The 13714-nt window shown below is 37.7% G+C and overlaps 1 protein-coding gene across 34 annotated transcripts in view; it reads left to right on the top strand.

Moving 5' to 3' along the window:
* Positions 1-13714, top strand: part of RFTN2 (raftlin family member 2) — a 78294-nt gene that overhangs the window by 22528 nt on the left and 42052 nt on the right. For 33 of the 34 annotated variants that reach the window (XM_081581551.1, XM_081581554.1, XM_081581552.1 and 30 more), the window contains 2 exons: positions 10198-10381; positions 11944-12058. In XM_081581551.1, coding sequence (XP_081437677.1) covers positions 10198-10381; positions 11944-12058 — 299 coding nt within the window. Of the gene's footprint in view, positions 1-10197; positions 10382-11297; positions 11420-11943; positions 12059-13714 lie in introns of those variants that run through there. The other variant, XM_081581572.1, reaches the window with a different exon arrangement.

The following is a 13714-nucleotide window of genomic DNA, read 5'->3' as shown; positions in this document are numbered from 1 at the left end:
GACAAGGAATTTGGACAGGTAGATGACGAAACAGGAAATCCAAATGGTTAACAGACATATGAAACTGTGCTCAGCTTCATTCAGTTCAGTTCAGTTCAGTCGCTCAGTCGTGTCCGACTCTTTGCGACCCCATGAATTGCAGCACACCAGGCCTCTCTGTCCATCACCAACTCCCAGAGTCTACCCAAACCCATGTCCACTGAGTCAGTGGTGCCATCCAACCATCTCATCCTCTGTCGTCCCCTTCTCCTCCTGCCCCCAATCCTACCCAGCATTAGGGTCTTTTCCAATGAGTCAACTTTTCACATGAGGTGGCCAAAGTATTGGAGTTTCAGCTTTAACATCAGCCTTCCAATGAACACCCAGGACTGATCTCCTTTAGGATGGATTGATTGGATCTCCTTGCAGTCCAAGGGACTCTCAAGAGTCTTCTCCAACACCACAGTTCAAAAGCATCAATTCTTCAGTGCTCAGCTTTCTTCACTGTCCAACCTCACATCCATACATGACCACTGGAAAAACCATAGCCTTGACTAGACGGACCTTTGTTGGCAAAGTAATGTCTCTGCTTTTAAATATGCTATCTAGGTTGGCCATAACCTTCCTTCCAAGGAGTAAGTGTCTTTTAATTTCATGGCTGCAATCACCATCAGCAGTGATTTTGGAGCCCAAAAAATTAAGTCAGCCACTGTTTCCACTGTTTCCCCATCTATTTCCCATGAAGTGATGGGACCAGATGCCATGATCTTAGTTTTCTGAACGTTGAGCTTTAAGCCAACTTTTTCACTCTGCTCTTTCACTTTCAAGAGGCTCTTTAGTTCTTCTTCACTTTCTGCCATAAGGGTGGTGTCATCTGCATATCTGAAGTTATTGATATTTCTCCCGGCAATCTTGATTCCAGCTTGTGTTTCTTCCAGCCCAGCGTTTCTCATGATGTACTCTGCATAGAAGTTAAATAAGCAGGGTGACAATATACAGCCTTGATGTACTCCTTTTCCTATTTGGAACAAGTCTGTTGTTCCATGTCCAGTTCTAACTGTTGCTTCCTGACCTGCATACAGGTTTCTCAAGAGACAGGTCAGATGGTCTGGTATTCCCATCTCTTTCAGAATTGTCCACACTTTATTGTGATCCACACAGTCAAAGGCTTTAGCATAGTCAATAAAGCAGAAATAGATGTTTTTCTGGAACTCTCTTGCTTTTTCGATGATCCAGCGGATATTGGCAATTTGATCTCTGGTTCCTCTGCCTTTTCTAAATCCAGCTTGAACATCTGGAAGTTCACGGTTCACGTATTGCTGAAGCCTGGCTTGGAGAATTTTGAGCATTACTTTACTAGCATGTGAGATGAGTGCAATTGTGAGGTAGTTTGAGCATTCTTTGGCATTGCCTTTCTTTGGGATTGGAATGAAAACTGACCTTTTCCAGTCCTGTGGCCACTGCTGAGTTTTCCAAATTTGCTGGCATATCAAGTGCAGCACTTTCACAGCATCATCTTTCAGGATTTGAAATAGCTCAACTGGAATTCCATCACCTCCACTAGCTTTGTTCATAGTGATGCTTTCTAAGGCCCACTTGACTTCACATTCCAGGATGTCTGGCTCTAGGTGAGTGATCACACCATCGTGATTATCTGGGTCATGAAGATCTTTTTTGTACAGCTCTTCTGTGTATTCTTGCCACCTCTTCTTAATATCTTCTGCTTCTGTTAGGTCCATACCATTTCTGTCCTTTATCGAGCCTATCTTTGCATGAAATATTCCTTTGGTATCTCTAATTTTCTTGAAGAGATCTCTAGTCTTTCCCAATCTGTTGTTTTCCTCTATTTGTTTGCATTGATCGCTGAGGAAGGCTTTCTTATCTCTCCTTGCTATTCTTGGAACTCTGCATTCAGATGGGAATATTTTTCCTTTTCTCCTTTGCTTTCAGCTTCATTAGTAATCAGGAAAAATGTATGTTAAAACCAGAGTGAGAAACCACTACAAATTATCCAAAAACCAGCTAAAATGTTGAGAAAAGTGAAAGTCATGTCCAACTCTTTGTGACCCCATGGACTGTAGCCTGCCAGGCTCCTCTGTCCATGGAATTCTCCAGGCCAGACTATTGGGGTGGGTAGCCATTCCTTTCTCCAGGGGTTCTTCCCAACCCAGGGATTGAACCCAGGTCTCCTGCATTGCAGGTGGATTCTTTACCAGGGAAGCCCCTAAAATGTCAAAAGACTGCTGATACCAGGTGTTTGTTAACTGGTACAACCACTTAGGGAAAAAAATGCTTTGTCATTATCTATTTAGTAAAGATCCATATCCCAGTGGAAGCATGGCTACGCATTCACCTCCAGCACATACAAAAATATTGATAGAAGGACTACTTGTAATAACCCCAGAAGTGTGAACAACTCAGAAATCTACAAACAAGAGACTGGAAAAGTAAATTATGGTATATTATACAATGCAGGGCTTCCCAGGTAGTGCTAGTGGTACAGAACCCGCCTGCCAATTCAGGAGACACAAGAGATGCAGGTTCAATCCCTGGGTCAGGAAGATCCTCCAGAGTAGGAAATGGTAACCTACTCCAGTTCTTGCCTGGAAAATTCCATGGACAGGGGAGCCTGGAGGGCTACAGTCTATGGGGCTGCAAAGAGTCAAACACTACTGAGTGACTGAGCACACGTACCTGTACATACAATGCAACCCTATACTACAGAAGTAAGACTGAAAGTGAAAGTGAAGTCGCTCAGTTGTATCCCACTCTTTGCGACCCCATGGACTGTAGCCTACCAGGCTCCTCTGTCCATGGGATTTTCCAGGCAAGAATACTGGAGTGGATTGCCATTTCCTTCTCCAGGGGATCTTCCCGACCCAGGGATTGAACCCAGGTCTTCCACATTGTAGACAGACAGTTTGCCATCTGAGCCACCAGGGAAGTCCTACTTTTTCTGAAAAGGGCCGGATAGCAAATATTTTAGGCTTTGTGAGCCATGTGATCTCTGTCCTGACTACTCAGCTCAGCCAATGTAGAGCCAACATACCATATGCGACAAAACAGGCCATAGGCAGTACTTTATAGTCCTCTACTATAATGCAATCAGAAAAACAAATAATAACTACACTAGCTGCACCAGATGAATCTCACAAGGTTAATGTTCAGTGAAAGAAAACAAACACAAAAGCACATATTGTATGCTTCTATTTACATAAAGCTCCAAAAATTGGGAAAACTGAACTATAGTGTTTATTTACATTCTTGCATGCATGCATGCTAAGTTGCTTCAGTCATGTCCAACTCTTTACAACCCTATGGACCATAGCCCACCAGGCTCCTTTGTCCATGGAATTCTCCAGGCAAGAATACTGGAGTGGGTTCCCGTGCCCTTCTCCAGGGGACCTACCCAACCCAGGGATCAAATCCACGTCTCTTATGTCTCCTGCATTGGCAGGCAGGTTCTTTACCATGAACACCACCTTTCTTGCATAGTTAACAAAGAAGAAGAGCAAGGAATTGAGGACCATAAAAGTCAAAGTAAAAGAAAAAGTCCAGTTAGCACAGAGTGGGAGGGAAGAATTATGATTGGAAAGGGCGGAATGGTAGGCTTCTGGAGTGCCTGTCATTTTCTGATTTTTGAATGGATGGCATTACCAAATGTTGACACTTTTAAGTATGTTTTGTGCTTTTTATATGTTATGTTTCTACCCTCAGACAAGATTTTTTTAAAGGTTAAAAAAAAAAAGCTAAGTAGGAAGTGAGAGTAAGGCAAACAAGGCTGAAAGACAAGATCAACAGACTCAGAAACAAGAGAATATTTCATGGTTTGGGAACTTCAAATAGAATAGGTGTAGTGCAGCACTTGAAGGAGGCAGTAGTGGAACACAGACTGCAAGAGTTTTAAGTGGTCATGATGTGATCTTTTGCACAGCTGCCTATAATAATGAACTATGTAGTTCCTCGAGTTGGAGTGTATTTCAAAACTACAACTGTATTACTCCAATTAAATATATTAATGACACAGATGCATAGAACAATTTTATGGACTCTGAGGGAGAAGGTGAGGGTGGGACGTTCTGGGAGAATAGCATTGAAACATGTATATTATCATATGTGTAACAGAACACCATTCCATGTTCGATGCATGAGACAAGGGCTCAGGGCCGGGGCAATGGGATGACCCAGAGGGATGGGATGGGGAGGGAGGTGGGTGGGGGGTCCAGGAAGGGGAACACATGTAAACCCATGGCTGATTCATGTCAATGTATGGCAAAAACTATTATAATATTGTAAAGTAATTAGCCCCCAACTAAAATAAATAAATTTATAAAATAAAAAAATAAATAAATATATTAATGAGTGACTACAAAGATGGCAACTTGTATTGAAAACAAAAAGTTATATAATTTGGATGTTCCTTATATAGTAGTTTATATTTCTAAGTAACAAAACATTTTGACAAGTAGCGTAAACCAGATACTCCTTTTAATATCCATACATTAAATTGCTTAACAATTTATAGTGATCAAAAGCTTTAGTGCAGCTCATGTCTGAATTTTCACAAATTCTGAATTAACAAAATTGCAAATGAAGTTTTACTTTTCTGTAGGAGCTAAAAGGGCTTCCCAGGTAGCGCTAGTGGTAAAGAACCTGCCTGCCAATGCAGGAGACGTAAGAGACGCAGGTTGGATCCCTGGATCGGGAAGATCCCCTGGAGAGTGTGGCAACCCACTCCAATATTCTTGCATGAAGAATTCCATGGAATCATTCTGTCTGGTTCAGTCACAGCCTTTGTTGTTGTTGTTCAGTTGCTCAGTTGTGTCGGACTCTTTGCAACCCCATGGACTGCAGCACACCAGGCTTCCCTGTCCTTCACTATTTCCTGGAGTTTGCTCAAACTCATGTCCATTGAGCCAGTGATGTCATCCAACCATCTTATCCTCTGTTGCCTGTTCTCCTGCCTTCAATCTTTCCCACTATCAGGGGCACAGCCTTACCACTCACTAACAATCTGGGCAAGTTATCAAACTTCTCTCTTCCTGAGTTTCCTCATCTGAGAATAATGACAATATCTACCTTATGGAGTTTTTGTAAGAACTTATTAAGATTAGGCATGTACAGCACTTCACATAGTGCCTGGCACAAAATACCTTGGGATAAGTTACTTGTTATTTTTTACTATAATTGCTAAATATAATATGGAGTTTGACAGTCTGTTCCCTTTTGAAAATATGGTAAAATTACTTGCCAGTGCTTGCATATCGTATTTTTATCTGAGGAAACAATGTTTCATAAATATTTCAAAAATACATACCAATCTTCACAAAAAAACACATGTATATGTCTTGGGCTTTTTTCATAGAGCTACATCATCAGAGTGAAGCTTTTGGCATTGAACAAGTTCTTAGCTTTATACTAAAAGAATGACTTTTTTGTATTTTTAAAATTTGATCTTTATCTATGAAGTTTTTAAGCAAAGGACCATAAAAAAGTGTACTGATATTTTATTTCAGAAACTATGAGGAAAAATGACAGAACATTACTTAACCTTCCGTATATTTACATTTTAATCAGAAAAAAAATTCACACTGCATGTGGATAGTTTTCAAAGCAACTACAAAATACTTTCCTTCACAATGGCCTTGTAAGGTATAATAAAGCTTTTACAAATCATGTAGCATTGATTGAATAGCAACCAACCCCACCCATTAATGCTGTCAACACCATTTGTTCCTTCTCCCAAGAAACTGAGAAGGAACTCTTGGTGGCTGGGGAGCTAAGAGCAAAATGGCTCGCAGCTGCTGCTAACTGCCTGTGCTGTTCTGTTCTAGCCAAAACAACCACACCTCCCCCCTAATTTCCTGTGTTTTAAAGTAATAGAGTCTCTGATATCACTGCCCCAGTGTACGAGATCAAATCAAAGGCTTGACTCAGACACCAAGCCTATCACAGAGACATAATTAACTACTCTAGTGAGCGCTGATGAAAATACCTTACTCTGTGGGCGCAGCTCGCCCTTCCTCACATCTCTAAGCTGAATCAGGTTGCCAGTCTCTTTTCAGCACAGTTTAAAGCATTATTAAGAATAGAGAGGATTACATGAAGGGATGTCCTCAACAAAACTTCCAGATTTATTTCTCTTTTCCTTGCTCCTGGGTTTACTTTTCTTGAATGACACTGGCATGTTTAAAGTAAGTCACAATGTCAGATAAGAAAGACAATCTGTCAACAGAGTGAATCCCAGCCCTCTTCTCACCACCATCTTCCTGTCCCCATTAAGAAGAAGATTCAATGACACTGGGCCCACAGGGCCACATGGCAACTACTGGACCAGGGCTGCTGCACTCTCAGATGAAGTATTAAGTCTTCCCCAGGTCCCTCCTCCAGCACAGCCTCTTTCTTTGTTTTATCAAGCTGGTACCTTTGGACATTTGAGTCTGGGACTCCATGGAGTAGATCAGTATGAGTTAGGGATCCTGGTCTGGAGAGTGAGCTGGGGACACCTAATCTACAGGGTGAGTTAGGGATTTGAGGTCTAGAGTGTGAGTTAAGGGTCTCTTATCTAGAATTCTACAGATAGAGAGCCAGGCTGGGCTTTTGAAATAAATCCAGATCTCTACAATGAACTTCTTCCTGGAGATTTTATTTAAACCAACAATGAATTGTCTCTGAGGACAGCTTCCATTCTAAACCGTCTTTTCTGAGCTGGGCCACCAAGAGAGACACATCTCTGATGTCTGTGTGTTTATTTTGTACCAGGCCCTGGGCTCATGTTTTACAGTTACTATCAAAGCAACTCTATGAAGTTAATTTGTCTGCATCTCAGAGAGGCAAAGTAACTGATTCCAGATCTAGTACATGGCATAATTTGAGCCCAGGTGACTTGCTTCCCAATCCTAACGCTAACAGTGAGAATAGTGTGCTGCCCCTTTCCGCGGGAGAGGACTTTATTTAACAAAGCAGCCAACAGTTGTATAGCACATGCTAGCTACATGCCAGATACTTTCTAGGAACAAATATAAATTTATAAATATAAATTTATTCAATGCTAGCAACCCTATAGAGACTATTATTATTCTCACATCACAGATGAGGAAACTGAGGCACATGGGTGCAAAGCACCTTGCCAGCCCTCAGCAGTGAAAGTGAAAGTGCAGAGTCCTAACCACTGGACCACCAGGGAATTCCCCGTAGAATCTGTTTTCTAAACTGCTGCTCCATGAGCACCCTGGAGCTCTGTTCATTGAATATGTTAATGTTACAACCTATTTTTCATACAGCTGGTCCTTTAATAAGTACATTTTAAGCATTTACAGTAATTGTCATGTCTATGCTGAGTGCAATTTATCAAAAGACACACAGACCTCCAAATAGAAGAACATGCACATTTGAGACAGTTGAATAATTAATGTAAAGCACTGGGCCCAAAGTGATACGATCTTTACAAAAACTTATGCTAAGATATGCTTATAAGTATTGATGTACAACTTTTCTTTACCCCCTTTGTGGCTTTCTTGGACTTCTCAGTTTGTAATTCCTCCCAAAACTTCTCTCTCTGTTTGTATGTTTGTGTTTTGTGCATTAACATTTTTTTGCATTGAACTCAAGACAATAACCTTACTTCATTGAGAATGCAAGAGGATGTAGATTAGACCAGAAAAACTGGATTTGTTCCATTGTCACAAAATTTCTCTAACATCACCAGAGAACAGGGTGTTCCTCAGAAATACATTCTCTACCTGAACAGAAATTTCTTTGAGCATCAATGTCATTCTGTTATAGCCATCTTCTCCATGATTGCATTTAATGTGCTACAAAGTCTGCCTTGGAAAACAGTGTTCTGAAACAATAGAATGGAGAAAATGACTTCATTATCATTATCAAGTGGGCTAATGAAGTGTAGAAAGTCTTTTAAGTGATCTCAGACCGTAAAGTTTTTATAGTTCTTTTATCTAGTTTTATAATTCATTTTATTCCCTATGATGTCCTCTGCCCCCTTGCAGGCCATCACTCTTTTCTTGCTACTTCTATCCAAGTAGGGGCTCCAAGCCTCTACCAAAAGACTTAGCACTAAACATAAGATGCCTTAAGTTGTACACACAAACAGAATTAACTAACACTGAATCTCATAACCAGAAAGCTGTGCTCTTTTCAGTTCTTTTTAAGCCATCTAATCAGTTTAGAGTTAGATGGCTAATGCTCCCTTTCGACAAAGATAGAGCAGGGCTGTGTGGCTCAGCCTTTGGCAGATAACAGTCTCCTGCTGGAATCTGATAAGTGTTTTCTTTTTGTTGCATTTATTCGTATGTAACTTTCTACTCATGGTAAGTGATTCTGGTTTTATGCCTGTAAGGAACTCTCAGTCAAACAGCCGAGCCAGATGTGTAAACAAGTAACTATAATATAGTTTGGTAAGGGAACTAGTACAATACACAGGACAGAGGAAGGAGTGATTAACTCAGCCTGGGCAGCAGGAAAGGAAATGAAAGTCTGTAGGCATGAAATAGTGTGCCTGGCTCAGGAACACCAGTAATTCAGTCCTGCCAAAGCAAGACGTACCAGAAGAAGGACAAGACTGAAGGCTGAGTAAGTAGATAGAGGCCAGACTCTGAAGATTCTTCTATATTATGCTAAGTATAATTTTCTACAATAAGCAATGAGATCCATTAAAATAATGAAATTTTCTTTATAACTGTATAGGATTAGTATAGATGTCTAAAAATAAGTTTAGGCTATATTTCATTCCTTAGTCTTAACAGTTTATTCTCTTTTATAGTTTCTTAGTTCCTTTGTTTAGAAATCAGTGTTGGTAGTTAAATACTAAAAAAGTAAAACCAAATGAATCACGGAGTGATTGCCACACAAGCAGGCAGAACTGGGTCATTTTGCAATGAAAGCCAGCTGTTTCTTCCAAGCCCAGGAACACTCTCTTTGTTTTTATTCCTATTCATAATGATGAAAATATATTGTATATAAATTAGTTTAAATCCAAAAAAGGATGAACATTTGAGTAAATGGATTCATCATGGTTTATATAACTTTTCTTGGAGTGCTTTATTTTCATTTGAAAAGTTGGCATGAACCCACATGAACCCAAGTGGTGTGTTTCTGTTCCATCTCGTGTATTTGAATGTAAGAGGCAGTGGGGATTTCCTCTGACCCTTCTTCCTTGTCTGCTTCTTAACCTACTTCCTGTGTTTTGGGCAGTTGGCAGCAGCTCTTTGCTGGACAGCACTGACCACACTAACAGAAGGCCAACAACCAGCGCTACTCATACCTGGAGTTAATTTCATATGTTTTGTTACTCAAGAGATAACCAAATTACAGCTCTATTTATAGCTATTAATTCTTGGTGGTTTTCCAGAAAGTGAGAAATAATGTTACAGAAAATGAAGTTGTTTTTAAAATTAATACTGCTAGAATATTCATTTCCCATATAACACACCCCTTTCCTTTTACTGAAAACTATACAGATTGTACTATTCTATAGTTTCTACAGATTTGTACTGCTTCAAAGGGATGATTGAACTGCATACCAAATTTTGCATTTAAATTTCCTTTATATTTAGAATTTTTGCTTATTAAAAAGAACTTCTGGGTACCTTTACTTTTTCAATTTCTTTACTCAAGTATTTATGTAAGTGCCATAAGAAATCATATTTTTAGTTTCCCAGAGAAACTTAAAACATGATGTTTTTGAAGTATAATTGGAAATAAGAAAGCACTTAACAATTCTTGCTTAACAAATACCATTTCTCCCATTTTTAATCTTTAGATTTGTATGAATATCACTCTTAAGAAATTTTACATCTCATCTTGTCCAGAATCATAAAAACAATTGGTTTCTAAACCTAATACTGTTTCTCCTATATATATCTTCTATATCTATTAATGGAAATATAGTCACTCAAATGAAATCCTAAAATATAAAACTGCCTTAATTGAAGTTGAAACATACATATATATATACAAGGTATTGTATTTCCACTTTAAGACATACTGGTAATACTATATATTTGCCAGATTTTAAGATTACTTTTGCTTTTTTTTCTGGAATTAACTTAGAAAATATGTAATCCCTGTTAGTGTAACTTCATTTGAGATTAAGTCATATGAATGAGTGTGTTTTCTATTCATTAGTATTATCACACATAGAAATAATGTATAGTTCAACCTTATGAATGTGCAAATGTCTCTTTGCATTTGATATTTCAGCTTCACCAAACCCAGAAGTCATCAAGATAAATTCCATTCTTGATATAGTAACAAAAGTGGAAGACTATTATCTTAAAGGATATATTGTTGGAGCTATTCATCCTGTTATACAACCCGTAGGGCAGCAAAAACACTTGCCTGCAAGTTATCTGTACAGGGTGGTGCTATCCCGCTTGAAATTAAGGTAAGGCTGGTGCTCAAGAAAACTGTCATACTGAGAAGGTGTTAAGAGAGAAAGTTTTCTTTGGCTAAAAGAAAAGAAAGTTTGAACACAGTGATGGATAATAAAGGATAATTAGGGGTCTTGGCTTAAAGGCACATTTTCCAACAGTTGAACTTGGATTGGGAGAAGAAAACGTCAGTCTCCTTCCTTAAAACTTCTCAGGATTGAGCCCCTTGCAGACAAACAGGTCCTTGGTAAGGAAGTCAGTAAACAGAAGAAAAGGAAAATAGACTCAAGAGGAGCGGGAACATTCCTGTAGCAACTTCACTAGATGAGGGAGTAACAGTTAGCTCCCTCCAATTGCTGGGCTGAAAGAGCTGACTGAACAAGTCCCCTTTCACTGAGCATTTTTTCTGAAGTGATGTAGTTTTACTAACAGTGGCCACAGAAACTAACTTCCAAAACTTCTACGGCAAAAAGGCCTACATGCTAAGTTCTCAGAAACTGGATAGATCTCTTATCAGCTTTTTCCAAAAAATAGGAGGTAAAAGTCATCCTTTTTAGATTCTTTTTTAGCTTTTTAAATTTTAATAGCTGCTTTTCCAGACAATAACACAAATGTTTTTCCTAACCTAGCTTGTACATTTGATAGTATTCAAAATACTGTGTTCCTTACAGGTGGAAAAGTAAAAATAACCAAACCAATGTCTTTGATACACACATTAAATATTTGTTACACAACTCTTCAACTGTATCAAAATCATCTCAAAGTCGAGGGTAGAAATTGTGTTTTCTCTTTACAGTGATGGACTAATAATCATTTTAACTATGAAAGGACTAAGCAGAGAAGGGAAAATGAAATAAGAGGGAAAGAGAGAAAACAGGAAGATTGGGGGAAAAGAAAAGGCTTTAAAAAAAATCCCCAATGTGCTTTTAGGAACCCTGTCTGCTACTGAATAACTAACTGCCCACTTGGACATTCTGAGAGGACATGTACACAACCAGCTTTCTCCATGACAGGGGACCACATCAGGTCTTTACTAGTTCAAGCATTGCCAGGTAAATAGGCCACTTACCACACAGTAGCAACACTTTATGTCCTAACTACAAATCTTTTAAACCATAGATAAGTTATTTTTCTCTTTTTGCATTACTTCAAATAGATTTAGCAGTGCCCTGCCATGGCTAAGAATAATCAAGGGGGGGAGGTGAGAAAAGAAGAAAAAGGAAAAAGATAGGACAATATTTATCTGCACTTAAAAAGGATCGCTTTTGCACAATAATGAGGTATAGCTGTGATCTAAAATCATTTCTCATAACTTATCAAAACAATGGACGTGTAGTTTTTCTTTCATGTTAAATTAGAAATTAAATTCTTAGAGATTTTAACCAAGGAAATCTAAATAGAAATTATTATGTTTTTTTCTGATAATTTTACGTAAGAAGACAACCATTAAAGTTGAAATAACAAAGAAAGAGGAATACCTTGACCTTATTTGTGAGTAGCTCACTCATTTTCACATGAGCTTATTAGTTAAAAATTAGCACTTGGCTTCCAACCATAAACATATTCTCTGTTACAGCACGAAGCATCCAACAGCACCCAGCGGACAAAGACGCCCAAGGCTTGTGATTGAGGAATGTCCTCTAACTTATGAGACACAAACAAATGACGTAACAAAAGAACTGATAGAAAAGGTACTAAAATGCATGTTTTTTCATGGGATATTGAGAAATATTTCGTATCTCTTCATCAGTTTCCTTCCCTACTTTAAAAAGAACAGGGAAATGATAGGTGACTTAGTCTACTAGACTTTAAAACAAATTGAAGCACGTTACCGAATTGTAGAATTAAAAACAGAAATTAGAGGCCAGTGAAACAGAATGGAAATATCAGAAATAAATTAATACGTATATAAGAAGTTTTATAACAAACCTGATAAATAAAATGGAGGAATAACCATTACTTAGTAAACGGTGCTGGGAAAACAGGCAATCGATAGAAATCGGTAGAAAATAGACTGCACACATTTCACATAAAATAAAGAGGTAAGTTTTTCAAGTTCAAAAAAATCCAAAAGAAAATGAAAGGCTGAACATATTTAATTATAACAGTAGGTTGAGGAATTTGCGTTTGAATATATAAATATAATTATATACTAGGAAAAAAAGAATCCAGAGAAATAGTCAAGAAATGTGTCTTACGGAAGCTTCATTTTCAGAGTATATAGGAAATGAACACAAAAGCATGAAAGTACATTCAGTCTTGAACGGACCACAAATAATGAAGAAACATTTGGTAAAGGGTTCAACGTAACTAATAATTTTTAATGTAAGTAAAAACTGAGAAGTAATATCTTACCAGTATGAACTGAGAAATTAAATTGAAAATATTAAATTCAGTGCTGTAAAGATCTTTAAGAAAAAATTCAAATATATTCATATACAATGCAATTAGCATTGGAATAAATTAGTACAGTGAATATCAATTTGATAATAAAAATCATAAATCTTGTTTTATTTTCCTTTTTAGGAATCTATTCCAGGAAATTAACTGAAAAGGGAAAAGTCATATTTATACAAAGATACCTTAATCAACAGTGAACAGGGGCCAAATTCTCAACAACTGGAAAACTGAGAAGGAGGCAATGGTCTATCAATAAGATAGAATACTTTATGGGCATTGAACATGACAAGTACATTGGCTATTGAGAGAAAAAAATCTATTCAGTAGAACTTAATAAACTTTAAATGAAAAACTAAACACTATATATATATTGATTAAAACCAAGAAAAATTGTACATTCATAAGTATTTGAAGTTGACAGGATTTGATGGCTAAAGTTTGGATTTTTTTAACTTTAGTTGCATTGACATATGTGTAAGATTTAGCTTTATTTAAATAAATACAGCCAAAAACCTAAGGCATTTCCTGTCAAATAAGAAACTGTGAAATTTGTTCACTGTTTCTATTGTGTTGTTTCCAAGCTTTAAATGACCATGTGAGTAAGACTATCTGTGGCTTGTGTTTTGCCAGTTATAGCAGCTAAGTATTTCCCATTTAGATATAAAGTCACCATTCAGTAAGGTTGTTTAAGAACAGTTTTCAAAACTAGATTTTTATAAACAAGGTACTCACACTATTTACTACTACTATTCTGGGAAATATTTTTTTATGGGAATAAATTCACTCTAGAAACAAAAATGAAACTGTTAATTTAGTCTTAATAGATCATCATGAGAGCCCTTGTTTTGCATTTGACTTCCTGAACACAGTTAAAGATCTATTTAAACAGGAAAGTACTATTATTTCAGCAATTAGAGTAATGGGGTTATTTTATGAAGAGAACAGCT

This window comes from Giraffa tippelskirchi, chromosome 3 (genome assembly GCF_054371585.1).
Source record: "Giraffa tippelskirchi isolate mGirTip1 chromosome 3, T2T-mGirTip1v1.2.pri, whole genome shotgun sequence".
Taxonomy (NCBI): domain Eukaryota; kingdom Metazoa; phylum Chordata; class Mammalia; order Artiodactyla; family Giraffidae; genus Giraffa; species Giraffa tippelskirchi.
The sequence above is the reverse complement of the archived record's forward strand: the minus strand, read 5'-3'. Positions and strand labels throughout refer to the sequence as shown.